The sequence below is a fragment of the Mustela putorius genome, unplaced genomic scaffold (genome assembly GCF_011764305.1).
Source record: "Mustela putorius furo isolate JIRA1106 unplaced genomic scaffold, ASM1176430v1.1 tig00003834_pilon_pilon_pilon, whole genome shotgun sequence".
NCBI classification, from domain to species: Eukaryota; Metazoa; Chordata; class Mammalia; order Carnivora; family Mustelidae; genus Mustela; species Mustela putorius.
This window is the reverse complement of record NW_025421987.1, coordinates 71,927,194-71,943,904: the sequence shown is the minus strand read 5'-3', so window position 1 is coordinate 71,943,904 and position 16,711 is coordinate 71,927,194. Positions and strand designations below refer to the sequence as shown.

Genomic DNA, 16,711 nt, shown 5'->3' with positions numbered 1-16,711 from the left:
GAAATTAATATTTAATTTCACATAAGTACTTTAATACCCCTTCTGAACTGGGAGAAATAACAAAGGTAACATGATTTTAATTTGCTGATCTACAAAAAAAAAGTGTTTAAATAAACTCTGATTATGGAAGCCTGATTTTAATAAATAATTCAAGAACGAAAGAACCGTCATTTCTGCGGGAAGCAAAAGGAGACCATTCAACTAGTAGTGACCTTGTCACTGAAAATTAAGCTCTCTCTCCGAATCTAAAAATCAAAGCTTAAAAGGCCACTCTCTCCATAATATTTCATTAACTTTTCGAAATGAAATACCTATTGATTAGATTTTCTTTCAGATAATAAATTCTACATGTCTATACTGTCACTTCAATTACAGTATTTACTTGTACACAAGGAAAATGTTTTTACATCTGAAATTAATATACTTCTTCGAAACAACACACTGTAAAGGTTCAGGTGGGATAATTTTTTTCTTTCTCTGAGTAGACTATTGCTCCGTATACTCAAGAGCATGTGTGCATTCTCTTCTCATGTTTTCCCTTCTGCCTGCAGTACTCTTTCTCCCATCCCCTCTGTAGATCCTCAGCAAAATCTTATTCACCCATCCAGGCCTAGTTCAAGTGTTTCCTCCACTGGGAGCCTGCTCAAGTTTTTCCTGAAATGCAATATCCCTCCTCTTCCTTGGGGTCCTCTAAAACTGTTGGTGGCTCGCACCGTTGGTTGTGGCCCCTGTGTGGCATGTTGCCTCAGCCCTTTGCTGGATTCAAAGCCATAATGACTCATCATCTTCCTATTTTCCCTTCCAGTGCCTAGTTCAGGGCCAGACACACAAGGTTGTTGAATGGAGTTTAGTATTAACACATTTTGGAAGCTACAGTGTTTGTTCTGACCCTTCGGTTTCTATTTCTGCTTTGTAGAAATCAATGCAACTTTAGGGATCTTTGTCTCTTCATAGTTTACACGAAATATCTCACATCTGGCAACTCTCACCCCCAAACCTAACCATATATAACACTCAAAGTAGTTATTTTACTTTCTGTAGTAAAGGGAAGCTAGAAGGAGCAGGAGACTCTGCTGGCTGGCTTCTTGAAAGGAAACACAGGCTACCGAGATGTCAGAGGATTGTATATGTTAGTTGATACAGTGCGTTCAGTGTTCTTGAAGGATCAAAAACCAAGTCAGCATTGAACTCAATTTTCCTCTTCTCCAATAGTGGCTCAGTTTAGATCTGAGGTCTCTTGGTGTTAGAGGGCTATCATGTAAAACGTCTTGGGGCTCTCCATACCCATGAGACACATTTACCTTAAACTACCCAATAGTGCCACATTTACCCTTTCAAGGGGGATGAATTGAATTATTATGTACACCTTAAAGAGTGGTGGTGAGGGACAGATTTCATTCTTTAGTCTTTATATCATGGCCCTTATTCAGTATTTCCAAGTCCTCTTGCAGAGAGCAGGGTTTATAAATGTTCACTTGAAATTTGACTAGCAGAGCAGTAACCCACTGGCTCAAAAGCCATCCCAGCCAGACTGCAGTGGTTGCTGGAAAGATAGTCTAAGATTTGCTTCTGCAAGTGAAACACATGGACTCTTAGTCTTGCTCCTGTTTTGTGAATGGCCTGCGGCTGCACCACTGCCTTCCTTGCTTTTGTTGCCCTCCTGCCCAGAAGCTCAGTGAAGAACTTTCCCTTTTCGTAAGGGAGTTCTCAAAGCCATGCTACTTTAGACTTTTCTCTGGTATCAAGCCTACTGGATTTAGTGCTCCACTGCCAGGAAAATATGAGCTGTGGTAGTATGAAGTGGTACAGTCGGAGCCACAGTTTGTAACGTACCGGCAAGGTGGACCAAGCATCGCTTGACTTTACTGGTATGAGAGAGTTGGCAGAGAAGGGAGGGGAGAGGGGAGAAGAGGCTGTGGAAATATGCTTGGGAAAAAGTCCCCACAGTTGAATCTTCCCATTGTCTGAACAAGTTCTTCCTGGCAGACTGCAGTAGTGGCGAGAGCCCCAGCCCATTGTCGTTACCCTCTTCCTACCCCAGCACCAGGGAGGTTTTGGTTCTGGGTGTCCATTGTGAGCTTAGTGCTGAGAGAGAGCCTGAGTGGAGTGGAACACATTGCATCAGGGAAGAAGAACCAGGAGATCAGTGCTGAGTTCATTCTCTTCTGCTCATGAGCTGTGACTTTGGGACTTGGCCTAAACTCCCAGAAAATCAGTTTCCACCTTTGCCAAATAATAATGAAGTCTACTTCCTCCTTGGAGTGTCTCTTAAATGAAGTTTTAAGGGGTGTTTTCTGGTAAAATGCTTTGGAAACTGTGAAATCTTTTATTTTGATAAAATAAATATTAAATGTATAGAGCAGAGCATATGCTTAAAATTCTGATTTTCTTAAAGGAGAAATGTGTATCTCCTTTCCTCATACTTTGTCTCTATCTTTTGACTTCTTCCAGAGCAGACGGCTGTGGGCAGAGCATTTGTCACCGCACCCGAGTGAGCATAGTTTCCTCATCTGTAAATTGGGAACAATAATAGCCACCACCCAGGGTTATAGTGAGGATGAAGCAAAACAATTTCTGTCCACACAGAATGCCATGGGAGCTTGCTGAGCATTGGTTTCCTCACCCCTTCCCTCTCGCCACCCCCCAGGCCTCTACTCCAGTGAAATAAAATCCTTCTTGTATAATGCAGGAAGCCCCAGGAACACATTCCTGCAAGCCATGGAGGAAAGAAATACTTCCCTGTGTCCTGTCGGAGAGAACAAGGCTTCGGTGGGGCTGATGTCAGAGCTGTGCTCCTGGCAGCCTTTTGGTCAAAAGAAATTTTAGTGTGCTGAAAAATCGCCAAGGAAGCCTTGTTCCCTCTGCATGGGAAAGAAGCCATTTTTTTGTCCATCCTCCAAGTCCTCCCTGCACAGATTACTGTCAAGACCGAGCACTTCATTTATAAAAATGCCAACATACTCTGATTATTTGGCGAATTACCATGCCGCTGTCAGTGAAGAAACAGCACATAGAGTATAAAAACAATCTCCATTTTTATCATGCTTGTCACAGCTGGGAGGCCATGGAACAAGGGAGTATTGTTTGAAGGAAGGGCTGCAGAGGCAATGCTCAGGTCCTTTGGTGGCCTCCTGGGCAGACGGACTGTGGTCATAGTTGGTAAACATTTACATGTTCTTTTACTGAAAGACATCAGTCTTGCCATAAATTAATTTCCAGATTCAGTGTTGAGATCTTGACATCCTATCTCTTTTAGATCAACTTTTCCTGGTCTGTCCGTCTGTCTCTCCTCTAATTCATAGGCCCTCTCAAATGTCTTTGTGCTTTCATGATACAGAAGGAATCAGTGGCTGTGCAACAAAAGGCAGTCCAACATTCACTATTAGATTTCCAGTGACTTCAAATTTCACTTCCAAATGAAGCCTCCAGAAGGGAAACACAAACATTACTGGGAGTTGAAGGGGGAAAAGGGGGATGACTCTCTTCTGGGCATGGGTATCTGAACTTCTCAAGCCTGGTATTTCTGAGGCCAAGATGACTGCGAGGGACAGTACTCTTCCTTTGTTGTGAGTGCGTGTGTGTGAATGCATGTGATGACTCAGAACATCTTGAGCCTAACCAGGTTAGCTCTGGAGAACCATTTCTTTACAGGCTCCATTGCTGTATGAACTTGTTGATGAATGAATCTAGTATCACCTCCCTTTAGTAGCTGCTGATTGGCATTTGTCACTTTTTAAGACATTCTCTTCTAGGATGGTGAAACATTCTTCTAGAGAGGATTGGCCATCTGATGCTTCACTTTCTCAAAGAGGGAACTTTATTAGAGTTGATTCCACCCCTGGTTGGCTATGGTCAGTCTTGGCAGAAGGAGTGTCGAATAGTTTTTAATGAAGCAGCTCGGATACCTAGAGCTTGTTCAGAGATTAGTGGAGTGAGCCATCAGGGGATGGCGTGGATGTAGGAAACAAAGCAGTCTACAAAAGACGAAGCCCTAGATCTTCCTAGTGGGTATAAGATAAGATTGGGTTGTTAGCCTTTCTGCCTAATCTCCACTCCTGTCAGACAGGTGGTATCTTTTTACCTCTACTGGCAACTTTCATCCCATCTTAGTAGAGAGTGGAGGAGAAAGACATTTGAGTCCAGCTAACCCAATAGAGTTACAAATACTCTCAGCATCTCCTAAGAAAAGCACAGAGTAGATCCAGCCAATCCTCTTGCACACTCAAATTGTCATGTCACACTGCTCAAGTCAGGTGCTTCTTAGAATGCAGAAATAAATGATTGAGCTGACAGGGGGCACCACATATAGAGGGATCAAGATTATTTTTTAACATCACGTAAACCAAGTTGGAACTGTTTGGAGAAACTGGCCCTCAATGATCCCAGCTCTGGAAGGGACAGCCTTGGAAATTGGGAAGAAAGATCTTCAGTAGCTCCCTGTTTCTTTCCAAAAGAAATCTATTTCATTAGTTTGTTATAGAATTAAGATAGAAACCATTAGGAGTGTGTTTCCTCTTTCCCTCCAATTATAGTTCTTCTGCTGTCTTTTCCTTGAGCCCTGTACCTCATGTTCTGGTAGCACTCAACTCTTCATTGTGCTACACGTGAGGTGTTCCCCAAGCCTTCCCTTGACCACCCTCCAACAAACCACACAAGGACCCATTCTTCTTCCCTGAAGAATCATTTCTGTACTCTATAAGGGTTTGCTTGGCTGCCTGCTCTTCTGTGACATATTTACTGATCAGACTGAATCAGTTAAACAAAAGTAATCTCTTCTTTTGTATTCTAACAGTACTCTTGTCTACCCAATTTAGCATTTCGTGATTTACTTTTAATTTAGCTCTTTACAATTTTATTTTACTTCTTCAAGCTTTACTTCTTGAGCATAGAATCCATAGACTGTATATCCTACCTGTGTCTTAGGTACAAAGGGGCTCAGCAAATGTCTGCAAACATTAGCAGTGTCCCCAGATTTCTCATCAAATTATTTGTTGAGTTGTTTATTAAATTAGTAAAAATATTTACATATATTATATTCTATATTCTCTCTATATTTATAAGGTTACATATTGTCTATAGATTACCTGTAGAGCACATTATGATCTATAGATTATATAGATTTTATATACATGATTTCTGATTTCATATTGCTCATCAAATTACTTGTCAAGGTTATTTATTAGTAAAGATATGTTTTTATTTTTTATAGAAGTAATAGATATTTAAATATATTTTTGTGAAGCACCTGGGTGGCTCAGTTGGTTAAAACCTCTGCCTTTGGCTCTGGTCATGATCCCAGGGTCCTGGGATTGAGCCCCATATCGGGCTCTCTGCTCAGCGGGGAGCCTGCTTCCCCCTCTCTCTCTGCCTGCCTCTCTGCCTACTTGTGATCTCTCTCTGTCAAATAAATAAATAAATAAAATATTTAAAAAATATATATATTATAGTTGTATTCTTTTTATAGAATGTACAGAGAAATATATGTAGAATACAAAAATATATATACTCTTCATATATATTCTCTTTCTTTATATAAAAAATATATATTCTTTATATTATATAATAGAGAGAAATATGTGGCTCACAGGGGGTCAAAATAACTTACTAGTAAAGGACCTACTTTTGTAAAGATCATTGCCAGGGGATTTTACATGGCTCCGTGCATAGCCATGCCAACATAGGAAGGTGACTGGTCTAATGCAGTTAGTGCTAAACTCATTTATACCTGAGCCACTTTCGGGCTGTACAGTCTATGGGTTCCATTCTCTCTCTCCATGTATGTCTGTATCTCTCTCTCTCTCTCTCTCCACACACACACACACACACAAACACACACACACACACACCTTGAATCTAGCATAGAACCTGGAAAGTAATATGCACTCACTAAAGGACAGGTTTAGTCAAAATTTCAGAATCATTTTTATTCCATTGTCTCCTTGTTATAGCAAAGCAAAAACCAAAGTTAAAGCAAACAACTTCTTTCAGTGTTCATAATTTTAAAATAAATATGTGGCTTATAAAAAAAAAGAAAGAAAATATACTAAATTATAATATTGACCATGCTTTTTAATCTAAGTCTTTCTCCCTAGAGAAATTCTAGGATATTTTCTCAGAAGTGAATGTCACCTCTTCTTCTCCTGGTTGACAATCCCATGCCTGTCCTCCCCTCCTCTTAGACTATGATAATCAGTGCACTAAACTTTAAGTTCTTCAGGAACAGGGATGCAGCTGGCTTTTGATCTCTGTCTGGCACAAGGAAAAGGGGTTAATCTCTTTATTCCTCTCTTACCTCTACCAACTATGCCTTTTCTTACCCCCTACTCTCTCCTCTCCTTAGGGATCTTGCTCCATCAACTTTCTTTTCTCCTGTTTATCTTCAACATCTCCCTTTATTTTTAGGGTCATCAGGCTCTGTGGTTGGCCTGGGACAGTTCCAGTTTATTTCTATTGCCCAAACATAATTATTAATAGCATCCACTTTCACTTTCAAAAATGTCTGACTTGGGTGATAAATTATATAGTCTTTCTATTTATATCTGACCTTGACCTTAAACCCCAACTCTCCCATTCTAAAGATACTCAATAGATACACATTCCTAAACCCATACCCAGTACGGTAACTCTTCATCCTTCCTGTCACAGCCATACTTCTTGAAAGTATTGTTCAGATGCATTTTCTCAATTTCCTTCCATACTGTTATTCTCCTGGACCACCATTCTTGTCTTTACCACTTTTCTGAAACTGCTCTGGTGTAGTGACCTCCTAGTTGCTAAATCCTTTGGACATGTAAAAGATTTTTATTAGGTGATTTACAGGATCCTTTTCCTACCCTAATAAGATGCTATACTTTTTTTTTTTTTAAGATTTTATTTATTTATTTGACAGAGAGAGATCACAAGTAGGCAGAGAGGCAGGCAGAGAGAGAGAGGAGGAAGCAGGCTCCCTGCTGAGCAGAGAGCCTGATGTGGGACTTGATCCCAGCACCCTGAGTTCATGACCTGAGCCGAAGGCAGCTGCTTAACCCACTGAGCCACCCAGGCGCCCCAGATGCTATACTTTTGAATGATTTCCTCATTCTCATTTTTTAACCAAGGTAATTTGTTGAGGTTTTTCATCCACATGCCCACCATCATGTAAAACATTGCTATCTCTCTTAATCCACATGAAACTCTCTGAGGTAAGTATCATTTTTCCACTTTACACACAGGGCAAGTGGGAGATTGAATCACTTTCCTACTTTCTCATAGCTAGTAAATGATGGAGCCGAGTTTCTAATTTCCAAAACGGATACTGTTATTTTCCCACTATACTATTGTACCTCTCTTCCTCTCAACCAAATGTTAATATCTGTCTGCAGGTACCAAAGACTGGTGAGCTGAGATATATATATATATATATATATATATCTCAAGGAGAATATATATATATTAAAAGCAGATTCTGAGAATTAGAACCACTAAGGATTAGGTATTGTCCTGTGGAATATACCTGGGAGTGCTGAGAGTTACGGATATTTAAGCCAGGGATAAGGGAAGTGGCTGTTGCTATACAAGCGGTGAGTTTCTGGATTTCAGTAAAATAAACCAGGATTTTGTTTCTTGAAGTAATTATACTCTGGAGAGAGGAAAGAAAGATGGAGACAATTATGAATGACCTTGCATCTCTGAGCCGTTGAGAACTTCTGGATCAGTGGCTGATGTTTTCATAGCCTTTCAAGTGAAACCTTTCAGTGAAGTCTCAAGCCACAGACCACCAGTTAACAAAGGGAATTCTTTTTCCAGGATATTAACCTTAATTTGAGTGCCGTATAATGATAGTTGTATTAACAAGAAAAAGAAAATCTCCAGCCACATTTTCTAATGCTGTTTAACCTTTCTGAAAACTTTTGAGTTTTGAAATTTTTTTAGTATCATCCTTTTTTTTTTAATAGGTACTGTCTTCTGAGTATAATCATTCCACTGACTTTTTTGGTCTTAAAGATTTTATTTATTTATTTATTTATTTGACAGAGAGACAGAGAGAGAACAAGCAGGCAGCAGCAGGCAGAGGGAGAGGGAGAAGCAGGCTCCCTGCAGAGCAGTGGGCCTGATGCGGAACTTGATCCCAGGACCTTGGGATCATGACCTGAGCCAAAGGCAGACGCTCAACCGCCTGAGCCACCCAGGCGCTCCTCCACTGACTTCTTTATTGCAAGAGTTGGCAGCGTATTTCTATCAAATAAATAAAACTTTTCTAATAGCTTAAGTCAGTAATGTTGTTAATATTACACATGCCCTCATCCCTGGGCCTTACTGCTCTCAGGACCATAGTTAAGTAAAGAGAACTATTTAATACCAAAACCAAACCCCTCCCACCCCCACCCTCTGACCCCTAGCACACCTTTTTCTTGATCTGGAGAGAAACAAATGTTTTGTAAGGTCCTGACACTGGAAAAGAATTAACTCCATTTCTATAGCTCTAGGATTATTCTCTTATAGGTCTAAATTTACTTAATATTACAACTGCCAATGTCATGAGTGTTCTAAAATAGATGTACATGAGGAACAATGGGCAGAGGTTTTTTTTTTTTTTTTAATTTTTTTGACTGCTGAAATGTGTTTAATTAGAGTTACATTTCTTCAAAGTGGAAACTGCCTGGCATATCTGAAAGCATATGAATTCTGTCTGTGTGACATTTGTGCCCTATGCCTCATTTTCTAGAGCCATTGACACAAAATAAAATTACCAAATTTTGTTGATGTGACTGGGTCAGCCACAGATGCATTTCACTGATGGCTGAAAAATATTTTTATCTTGTTGAGGCATCCTTAAGAAACTTAAAAAAAAATTATAGTCTGTGTTTTTGGCAGGTAGTTTGTGTGTATTGTTTCCCTGTGTTGGGCCACCACCTTTTTACAAGATGTGAGCAGTGGGTTAGCTCTGCTGTGATGTTTTTGAGCTGTATATTTACTTAGCAACTTCATTCTCTGAGTAGTTGTTGAAAGAACAGAAGTTTGTAAATTATACAACACTAAACAGTGGATGCCATCCATGGCTTTTAGCCCAGACCCTGTCAAATCATTTTCTATTTCCTGGTCAGGCCTTAAAAATTGCTATGCATTACAGAAGCATTAGCATTTCTCAATTTAAACATATTGTTTCTTAATTAGTTTCTGAAACTCTAATTATGAAAGAACTTATTGAGCATGCTGGGAAAATAATTATTGACCAAGAGACAAACGACTTTAGTCTTAAGCATTTGGGTTCTTGTTTAACTATAGTAAGGCATACCCATATTAAGGCAATTTATGATGTTATGGGGCTATGACTAGTGATGGCATACATCTATACCAGAAATTACAGATTTCTTTTCACCTTGTGCTCTTTCTCAGCTATTGCTAATGGCTTTCAGGAGCACTATGTTATGAAGGATTCTGAAGATCTATTCTGATTCATTGAGAGTGTATAGAAATCAGATAATAATGGTTACTATTGATGCTGAAGAGATACATGATAGTATATGGCCACGAGTTTGTTAGTCCCGTTATGTACACAGCCTGAAAATTTTGTCCAAAGATGTAACATACAAAGACATACCAGAATCTTAGCTTTTTGATAACTTTTTTCCTCGCCATTAGTAAGATGGCTGATTTCATTTTCATCCTCCCTCAGAAGGAGACAGAACATCTCCAGAAAGGGTTTTTGTCTGTGTACTTTGGTTCCCAACTTGTGAGCACAACTGTGTTTTGAAAAGAATAAACAGATATGTCCAAAATGAAGTGTCAAAACGGCAGAACAGGACAGCATGAGTCTTGGATGAGTGTCTGGGTCCCATCTGCTTCACATTCAGGTCCTTGGGGTCAGGGAGCACAGGGCTGATTCTGGCGGCTCCTCATGTTTCCCCTTTCAGTTTTCCCCTGGCCTTGGCTTGGGAAGGATGGGGAATGTGACAAAGCCTTTTCAGCTGGCTCAAGATCTACCCTGTTCTGCATATCCTGATTGCAAAAGCAGCATGGGCAGAGAGGAGATGAGCCATGGTGGGTAGGAGCATGGATGGGTCTGAATCTGAGGCCCCGCAGTCCCACTCACTGCATGTTTTGGTAAGTTTCTTAGGGCTTCAGTTTCCCTTTTGTAAAACGAGGGTAATAGTAGTTGTGAGGAATTATTGGCCAGGTGACTGTAAAATGCTCTGCACGGTGTTCACGTGGTAAGTACTCAATAAATAGAACCTTGTTACTATTAATAAATATCTGTCAATATTTAGAGGGATAAAGGTTTACTATAAATATTCAAGAATTCTCTAGCTTCTTCCTAGAATTTCTGGGCTTCTCTAAGTACTTTGTAAGCAATTTCTTTAATATCCCCCCTTGTAACCTTCACTTTGCCTGTTCCTGTCTGTCAGCTGTTAATGCTTTTTTCCTTTATCCCTCTTTCCCTTTTTGCTTCTGTCTCATTCTCTCCTTTTCCTTCCCCTTTTCTTTTCTCCCTCCCATCCTACATTTCCCTCTTTGGTGTCTTTTCGGTTCTTTCTCCATTCCCTTCTCATTTCTTCTCACATGTTCCTATCCAAAGGCAGTTCTGAGAATTACTAAGAGAATGAGAAATGAATGTAAAAAGAAATTGGAAAGCAGTAAATTTAAGTTATTAAATATTAATTTTAATTAACTGATTACATTGATAGTGTTATATTAAGAGAAGAGCAAGAACGGAGGCATAACCTATGAACTATGTACGCTATATAATATTACCTTAGCACATTCCACCTCTAGAGATAAATGGTTATGGATGAACTCATGATTGAGAGTTCATTTATTCACTCTATAAACAAGTGCTAAGTAGGTGCCAGTCACCATGTACCAGTTTGTGGGGAGGATATTTACTGTGCAAAGTGGTCAGTGCATGCTTGGCCCGCTTTAGGAGGTGATCAGTAAATTTTGTGGAATGAATGGCCAGAATAGAGAAGTGACCCAGTGGGGCTGACCTGGTGAAGAAGACAGGGAGGAAGGATATTCTAGAAAACTGTAGCTAATTGTATATGGTATATCACAAGGAATAAAAAGTCAGAAATAAGCTGGGACTGAGGCATAGAGAACCTTATATTTGAATTTTATGTTAAGTGGGGAGGCAGTAGTAGATAGATCCAAAGTCTGTGACTTGATAAGATGGAAGCTTAATTCTTGATCAGTGACTGTCCTGGTTGGTTTTTCCACCTCAGCAGTCTTAACTGGTCTGGCCCACCATTTATAAACACTTCCTAGCAACTCCCCAACTTCTCAACTGGCTAGTCCCAAACTTGGTTAAACCCAGTTCTCTACCTACTCTACATCAGTCCTGAAGAACTACTGTGTAATCCGTCTGGGTTGCTGTAATGAAATACCACCAACTGTGTTGCTTTTAAACAACAGAAATTTATTTCTCATCATTCTGGAGGCTGGAAGTTAAAGATCAATGCACTGGCAGTTACGGTGTCTGGTAGAGGTCTGTTTCCTGGTGGGTAGATAGTCATCTTTTCTCCTTGTCCTCACCTGGGGGGAGGGTCAAGGAAGTTCTCTGGGCCCTTTTCTAATAGCATTAAATCTGTTCTTGGAGGGCTCTATCCTTATGACCTAATCACCTTCCAAAGACCACACTTCCTAATACCATCATTTTGGAGATTAGGTTTCAACATATGAATTTGGGAGGAACACATTCAGTCCACAGCAACTGTTTTATATCTTTTTCTATTCCCCTCAATTTCCATACCTCTCTTTTTTTCACCATTAGCCAGTAACCATATTAATTATTTCACTGAGAAATCAGACTAGGGTAAGAATGCCCCATGCCACATCACTAAAGTGAGGAAGCCTTCTATATCTGTCGTCTTTCATTCTGCCTTCATCTCTGTCACTCTGCTCCTGATGTCCTTGCTCCAGTCCACGGTGAACTATTTCCCTTGTGCACTGGAGTCCATCCTCTCTCACAGACCTACAGACACACTCGGGCTACTCTCCCCCTCTCTCAGCAGCATCACCAGATTTTCTTTCCAGCTTGATCATTCTATCAATGTAGAAACAAACTGTACATCTTCCATCTTCAGGAACAGACTTCTCTTGACTCCGCTTACTGCTCCAGTTATTGCATTATTTCTGTTTCTCCTTAGAGCAAAATGCTATAACCTCTAGTTTCCTTTTCTCTCTCATTCTTACCTCATGTCACTAAAGAGATTCTCTTTGTAAGGCCATCAGAGACCTCCATGTTGCCAAATCCAGTGGTCAGTTCCCAGGCCTTATTTCATTCGATTTGCTTTTAGAATTTGACTCCAGTAATCATTTCCTCTTAAAAAACAAAAAACAAACAAACAAATAAAAACTTTAGTCACTTGAATTCCTACAAACTATTCAGTCCTGCTTCTTTTCTTACTGTACTGGTTGACCGTAAGACCCTAACGCTCTTTTGCTGGTCCCTTCTCCTCTTTTTACCCTTTAAGTACTCAAGTACTGAGAGGCTCAGTACCTGGAGCTCTTCTCAGTGGTCTCTTCCACTGTCATAGCTTCAAACAGTAGCCCTTCACTGATGACTCCAAAATGTATATGTCTGTCCTAGATCTTCCTTTAACTCCACTGAGACCCAACTTCCAAATGACATCTCCATGTGGATGTCTGATAGACATCTCACTATGTTCAGGTAGTTCAAAGACTGAACTCTTGGGTTTTTTCCTCCCTCCCCAAATTTGCTCCTTCTACACTCTTCTCCATTCTGTCAGGTGCTCCAGTCAAAAAATTTGAAATCATCCTTGCTTCTTTTTAATCTCTTACACCTGTATCTAATTAACCTTTATAACACATCAGTTCACTTACTCAAAATACATCTAGAAGCCATTTGCTTCTTGCCTCCTCTACCACCCTGGGCTGAGTTCCACCATTTCTGGCCTGATAAAGGTAATATACACCTAACCGGTCTCCTCGCTTCCACCTTTGTTGTACTATAATCTGTTATCCATATTGCAGCCAAGCTGACTGATTAAGAACCTAAGTCAGTTCACTCCCCTGCTCAGAACTCTCCTTTGACTTCTCAATTCCACTTGGAGTAAAATGCAGAGTTGCTACCACACTCACAAGGCCCTGGAGGCCCCACATGGTGTGGCCCAGCTCCCCTTTGACCTCACTTCTTGCACCCACTCCTCTAGTAGCCTCTAATCAGTCATGGTGGGAATCTTCCTTCTCAAACACTCCATAGAGTTTTTACCTTTAAGCTTTTGAGTTTATTTATTATTTTTTAAGTGAAAATTTCATCTTGAGCTGTGAAGTCAAATTTTCTTGAATCACAAATTCTTTCCCCCCCTTTTTTGGGAGCCACCTGTAGAACTCAAGGAAAAGTTCATAAGTCTGACTTTTGATAAAGAATTTCTTAGAGGACGTGGCTCTCCATATCCAGTTCCCATTTTCAATTTAGGGAAATATAATTTGTGAAAAACAAAAGTACAAGAAAAAAAAGTAAAATGTAAAAGAAACACTTTTTCCTTTAAGGCTTTTGACTTGATCAAAAAGACCAGGAACCAGATGAAGCCATTTCCTGTATTATGTAAACTGTGTCTCAAGAAGAAATATGTTTGCACTGTACAGGAAAGCATGGCATTGTCTCTAGTGCCATTTGACATTTCTTGCACTATGAAGCAATTGATATGTGTACCCACAGTAATCATTTGGGGAAGTGTTTTTGATTTTACTTAGATAGGTATCGTATTCAAATTTTAAGACAGTTATTCAAAATTGGGATATTTTCAGCTATTTGTTTATTTTGAGAGAAAGCTCCATTTAAAGAAAGTGTAACAGTGTTTGGATATTTTGAACTGTCCATGGTCTTTGTATTAACTTACCAAACTTTCCCTTTTTGTGTCATAATATAAATCTTATTATTCATTTTCCTGACAAATATTTTTTCTTTCCCAAAGCAAAGCTGGAAATTCACTTTTACTAAGTGGCATAACTAGAGGTACTGACTGTCCGGTGCCCACAGCTCCCTAATGTGCTAGGCGTGTGATGCTGTGATTTCTTTTTTCAGAGTCATTGTGAAGACTAACTTTAGAACATGATATGACTGCCACTGCTGTGGCATGGTTGGTGAGAAAGGTAGTATCTGTTTTTACATGGCTTTCGTGTTTAGATATTACTACATCTTTTTAATCAGATGTCTCCCCTTATAATTTAATTTATCATTCACTTGGTAATTTTTTTTTTTTATTTTTTATTTTTTTAAAAACATATACACTTGGTAATTTTTTTAAGATTTAATTTACTTATTTATTTGAGAGAGAGAGAATGAGAGAGCATGAGCGGGGAAGAGTCAGAGAGAGAAACAGACTCCCTGCTGAGCTGGGAGCCTGATGCAGGACACTGTTCTGGGACTCCAGGATCATGACCTGAGCCGGAAGCTGTCGCTTAACCAACTGAGCCACCCAGTGGTCCCTATCATTCACTTGGTAATTTTGTTGTGTCTACTGCATACAACACCCTGAGATAGAATCTGTGGGCCATACAAAGAAGCATAGGCTTGGATGCAACTCTCAAGAAGTCTGAAATCCTTTTAGGAACACAAGCTTTGAGAAAAAGCATATGACTATGTGTGTGAAGAAAAGAGAGAGTATCTTGTGATTAGAAAAGAGAACCAGTCATTTCTTGTGAGTATGCGCACACCACGCACATGCTTGCGTGCATCTCATGAATAACTAACGCTGGGGAGATTGTAGATCAGTCAGTTATTAACTGGTTATGGAAAAGGCATTGAAGCAAACACCTAAGAATTGAGTAATTAGAATGCATGTTTCCAAACAATGACAACAACAGACAAACTCCCTCCAAAGCAAAATAAACAATGAAAATCCTCATTAAGAAATTCTCTAGGACATCACTGAATGACATCATAAAATTTTCCAGAATTAATGGAACTTTCCTAGATGCCAATGATAATTTTAAGTTCAGTCTGTTTGAAGACACAATTTGCTATAAAACTATTAGGTTGAGATACATGCAATTGCCATTTTGCGAGTCATAAAGTGTTGAGTGTCAGCAATTTCCTATGATTAACTCAGTAAAAGTGACTTGAGGGTAGGAACTGAGTACTTTTCCTTTGTATAGATGGTGCCTAACACATGACTTAGCACATAGCAGGTGTACATCCAGTGTTTATGGAATGTATGTTGAATGTGAGTTAATATGTGACATGTGCCAAAAAACATGGATTATTTTTCTAATACATGGATTATTTTTTAATACTGCCTTAATCTCATAAATATCTATGTTGCTGAGAAATTAATTGCAGAATTGCTCAAGCGAATTTTTGGAGTAGTTTGGTTATTTTTAATAGTTATAGAAGTTATAGAGTACTAGAGGTATTGTTAGTTTTTTAAGGAATGTAAAAAGAGAAAGGTCTCTGAGGCTCTGAAGCTTTCCTTGTTTGGAAAGGCCTCTTCTCTTGCCCCTGATGCATAGTGTTGTGAAGTGTTTGGTTTTGCCTTATGGTGATCATAATGGCTGCTTCTGTGGCTCTTCGTAGCTTCACATAGTATGACAGAGCTATAGAGATCCTCAAGTTCATGTCCTCACTTTGTGGGTGAGGAAGCTGAGGCTCATGGCAACTAAATGACTTGGTCCTAATCCAAGTCATGAGCAAGGAGCATAGGAACAAAGACTCAAGTTATAGACTCTCAGGTTGGTGCTTCATTCTTTGCCTCATGATGGTCCAACAGAAGTTCAAGGAAGCAACTCCCAAATTGCAGTATCAGTGGTTATTTGTGTCTAGGACAAGATGTGAGGCAGGTATCCAAATGGGATCAAATCTAGCATTTTAATGAAAAGCTCTAAGAAATAATAACGCTTACATTTCTTTTTTCACTCTGTATTTTACCGCTTTCTGTTCTTTTATATATGTAACTGTCATTGATTTCCAGATGAAGTTAGTTCTTGAAAGATAAAGCTGGAAAAGAAATGAGAGTATGATTATATCAATAGATTATGCCTCATTGTGAATATTATTTAATATATTTTGAGTGATTTATCAGATTTCCTGATACTTTTGAGAGAGTTAAAAATATACCTGCATGCACATTTTTATATTGAATTTCCTGATTGCTTTAACATTTTATAATTTAGACTTATATATGTCATCCAGGCCATTTAGTATTTTATCAAAAGAATGTGCTGCTGCCTTGCTTAAGATACAATTAGGAAGAATTCCTTTTATATTATTATTTTTTTTTTAGGTCTTGAATGTTTGTAGAGTACAGTTTTAGGGGAATTCCTTTGGTAGTCTTCGTTGAGTGTCAGCAAAAAATATTATTCTTGGCTTCTGTCCTGATTAACCCAGACATTTTAATGTGTGTTATGATGGGTTGTTTGATGGATAGTCACCTGTACCCTGTGATCAACTAAAACTTGGCCACTTGAGTTAAACCTTAGTAGCTAAATGCCATAATTTCCCATCTTTTGTTTGATTAATACTTCCTTTTGAGATCTGAAAGGGAAATGTCTGGAGTGTCCTTCGATGTACAGCCACACTCAGGATGAGAAGGAAGACGTGTCTTTTAGGGGGAGAGAATTCACAAAGTTGGTCACAACAAGCCCATTCAGGACAATGCATTAGGCACCTCCCTTTTTTAAAAGGAAAGAAGAAATAAACACTTCACTTACACTTAAAACTGTTTTTTCCTAAAATTTTTATTGATTTGATGTCTTTATTTAGATTAAAAAAGTA

The 16,711-nt window shown here is 39.2% G+C and overlaps 1 protein-coding gene across 9 annotated transcripts in view; it reads left to right on the top strand.

Moving 5' to 3' along the window:
• The window catches only part of MECOM (MDS1 and EVI1 complex locus), a 543,555-nt gene that overhangs the window by 314,807 nt on the left and 212,037 nt on the right, over positions 1–16,711 (top strand). The window contains exon 1 of one of the 9 annotated variants that reach the window (XM_045088077.1): positions 9,106–10,083. The exons of the other annotated variants lie outside the window; for them this stretch is intronic. Coding sequence (XP_044944012.1) covers positions 10,018–10,083 — 66 coding nt within the window. The 5' untranslated portion in view covers positions 9,106–10,017. Of the gene's footprint in view, positions 1–9,105; positions 10,084–16,711 lie in introns of those variants that run through there. 9 annotated transcript variants of the gene reach the window in all.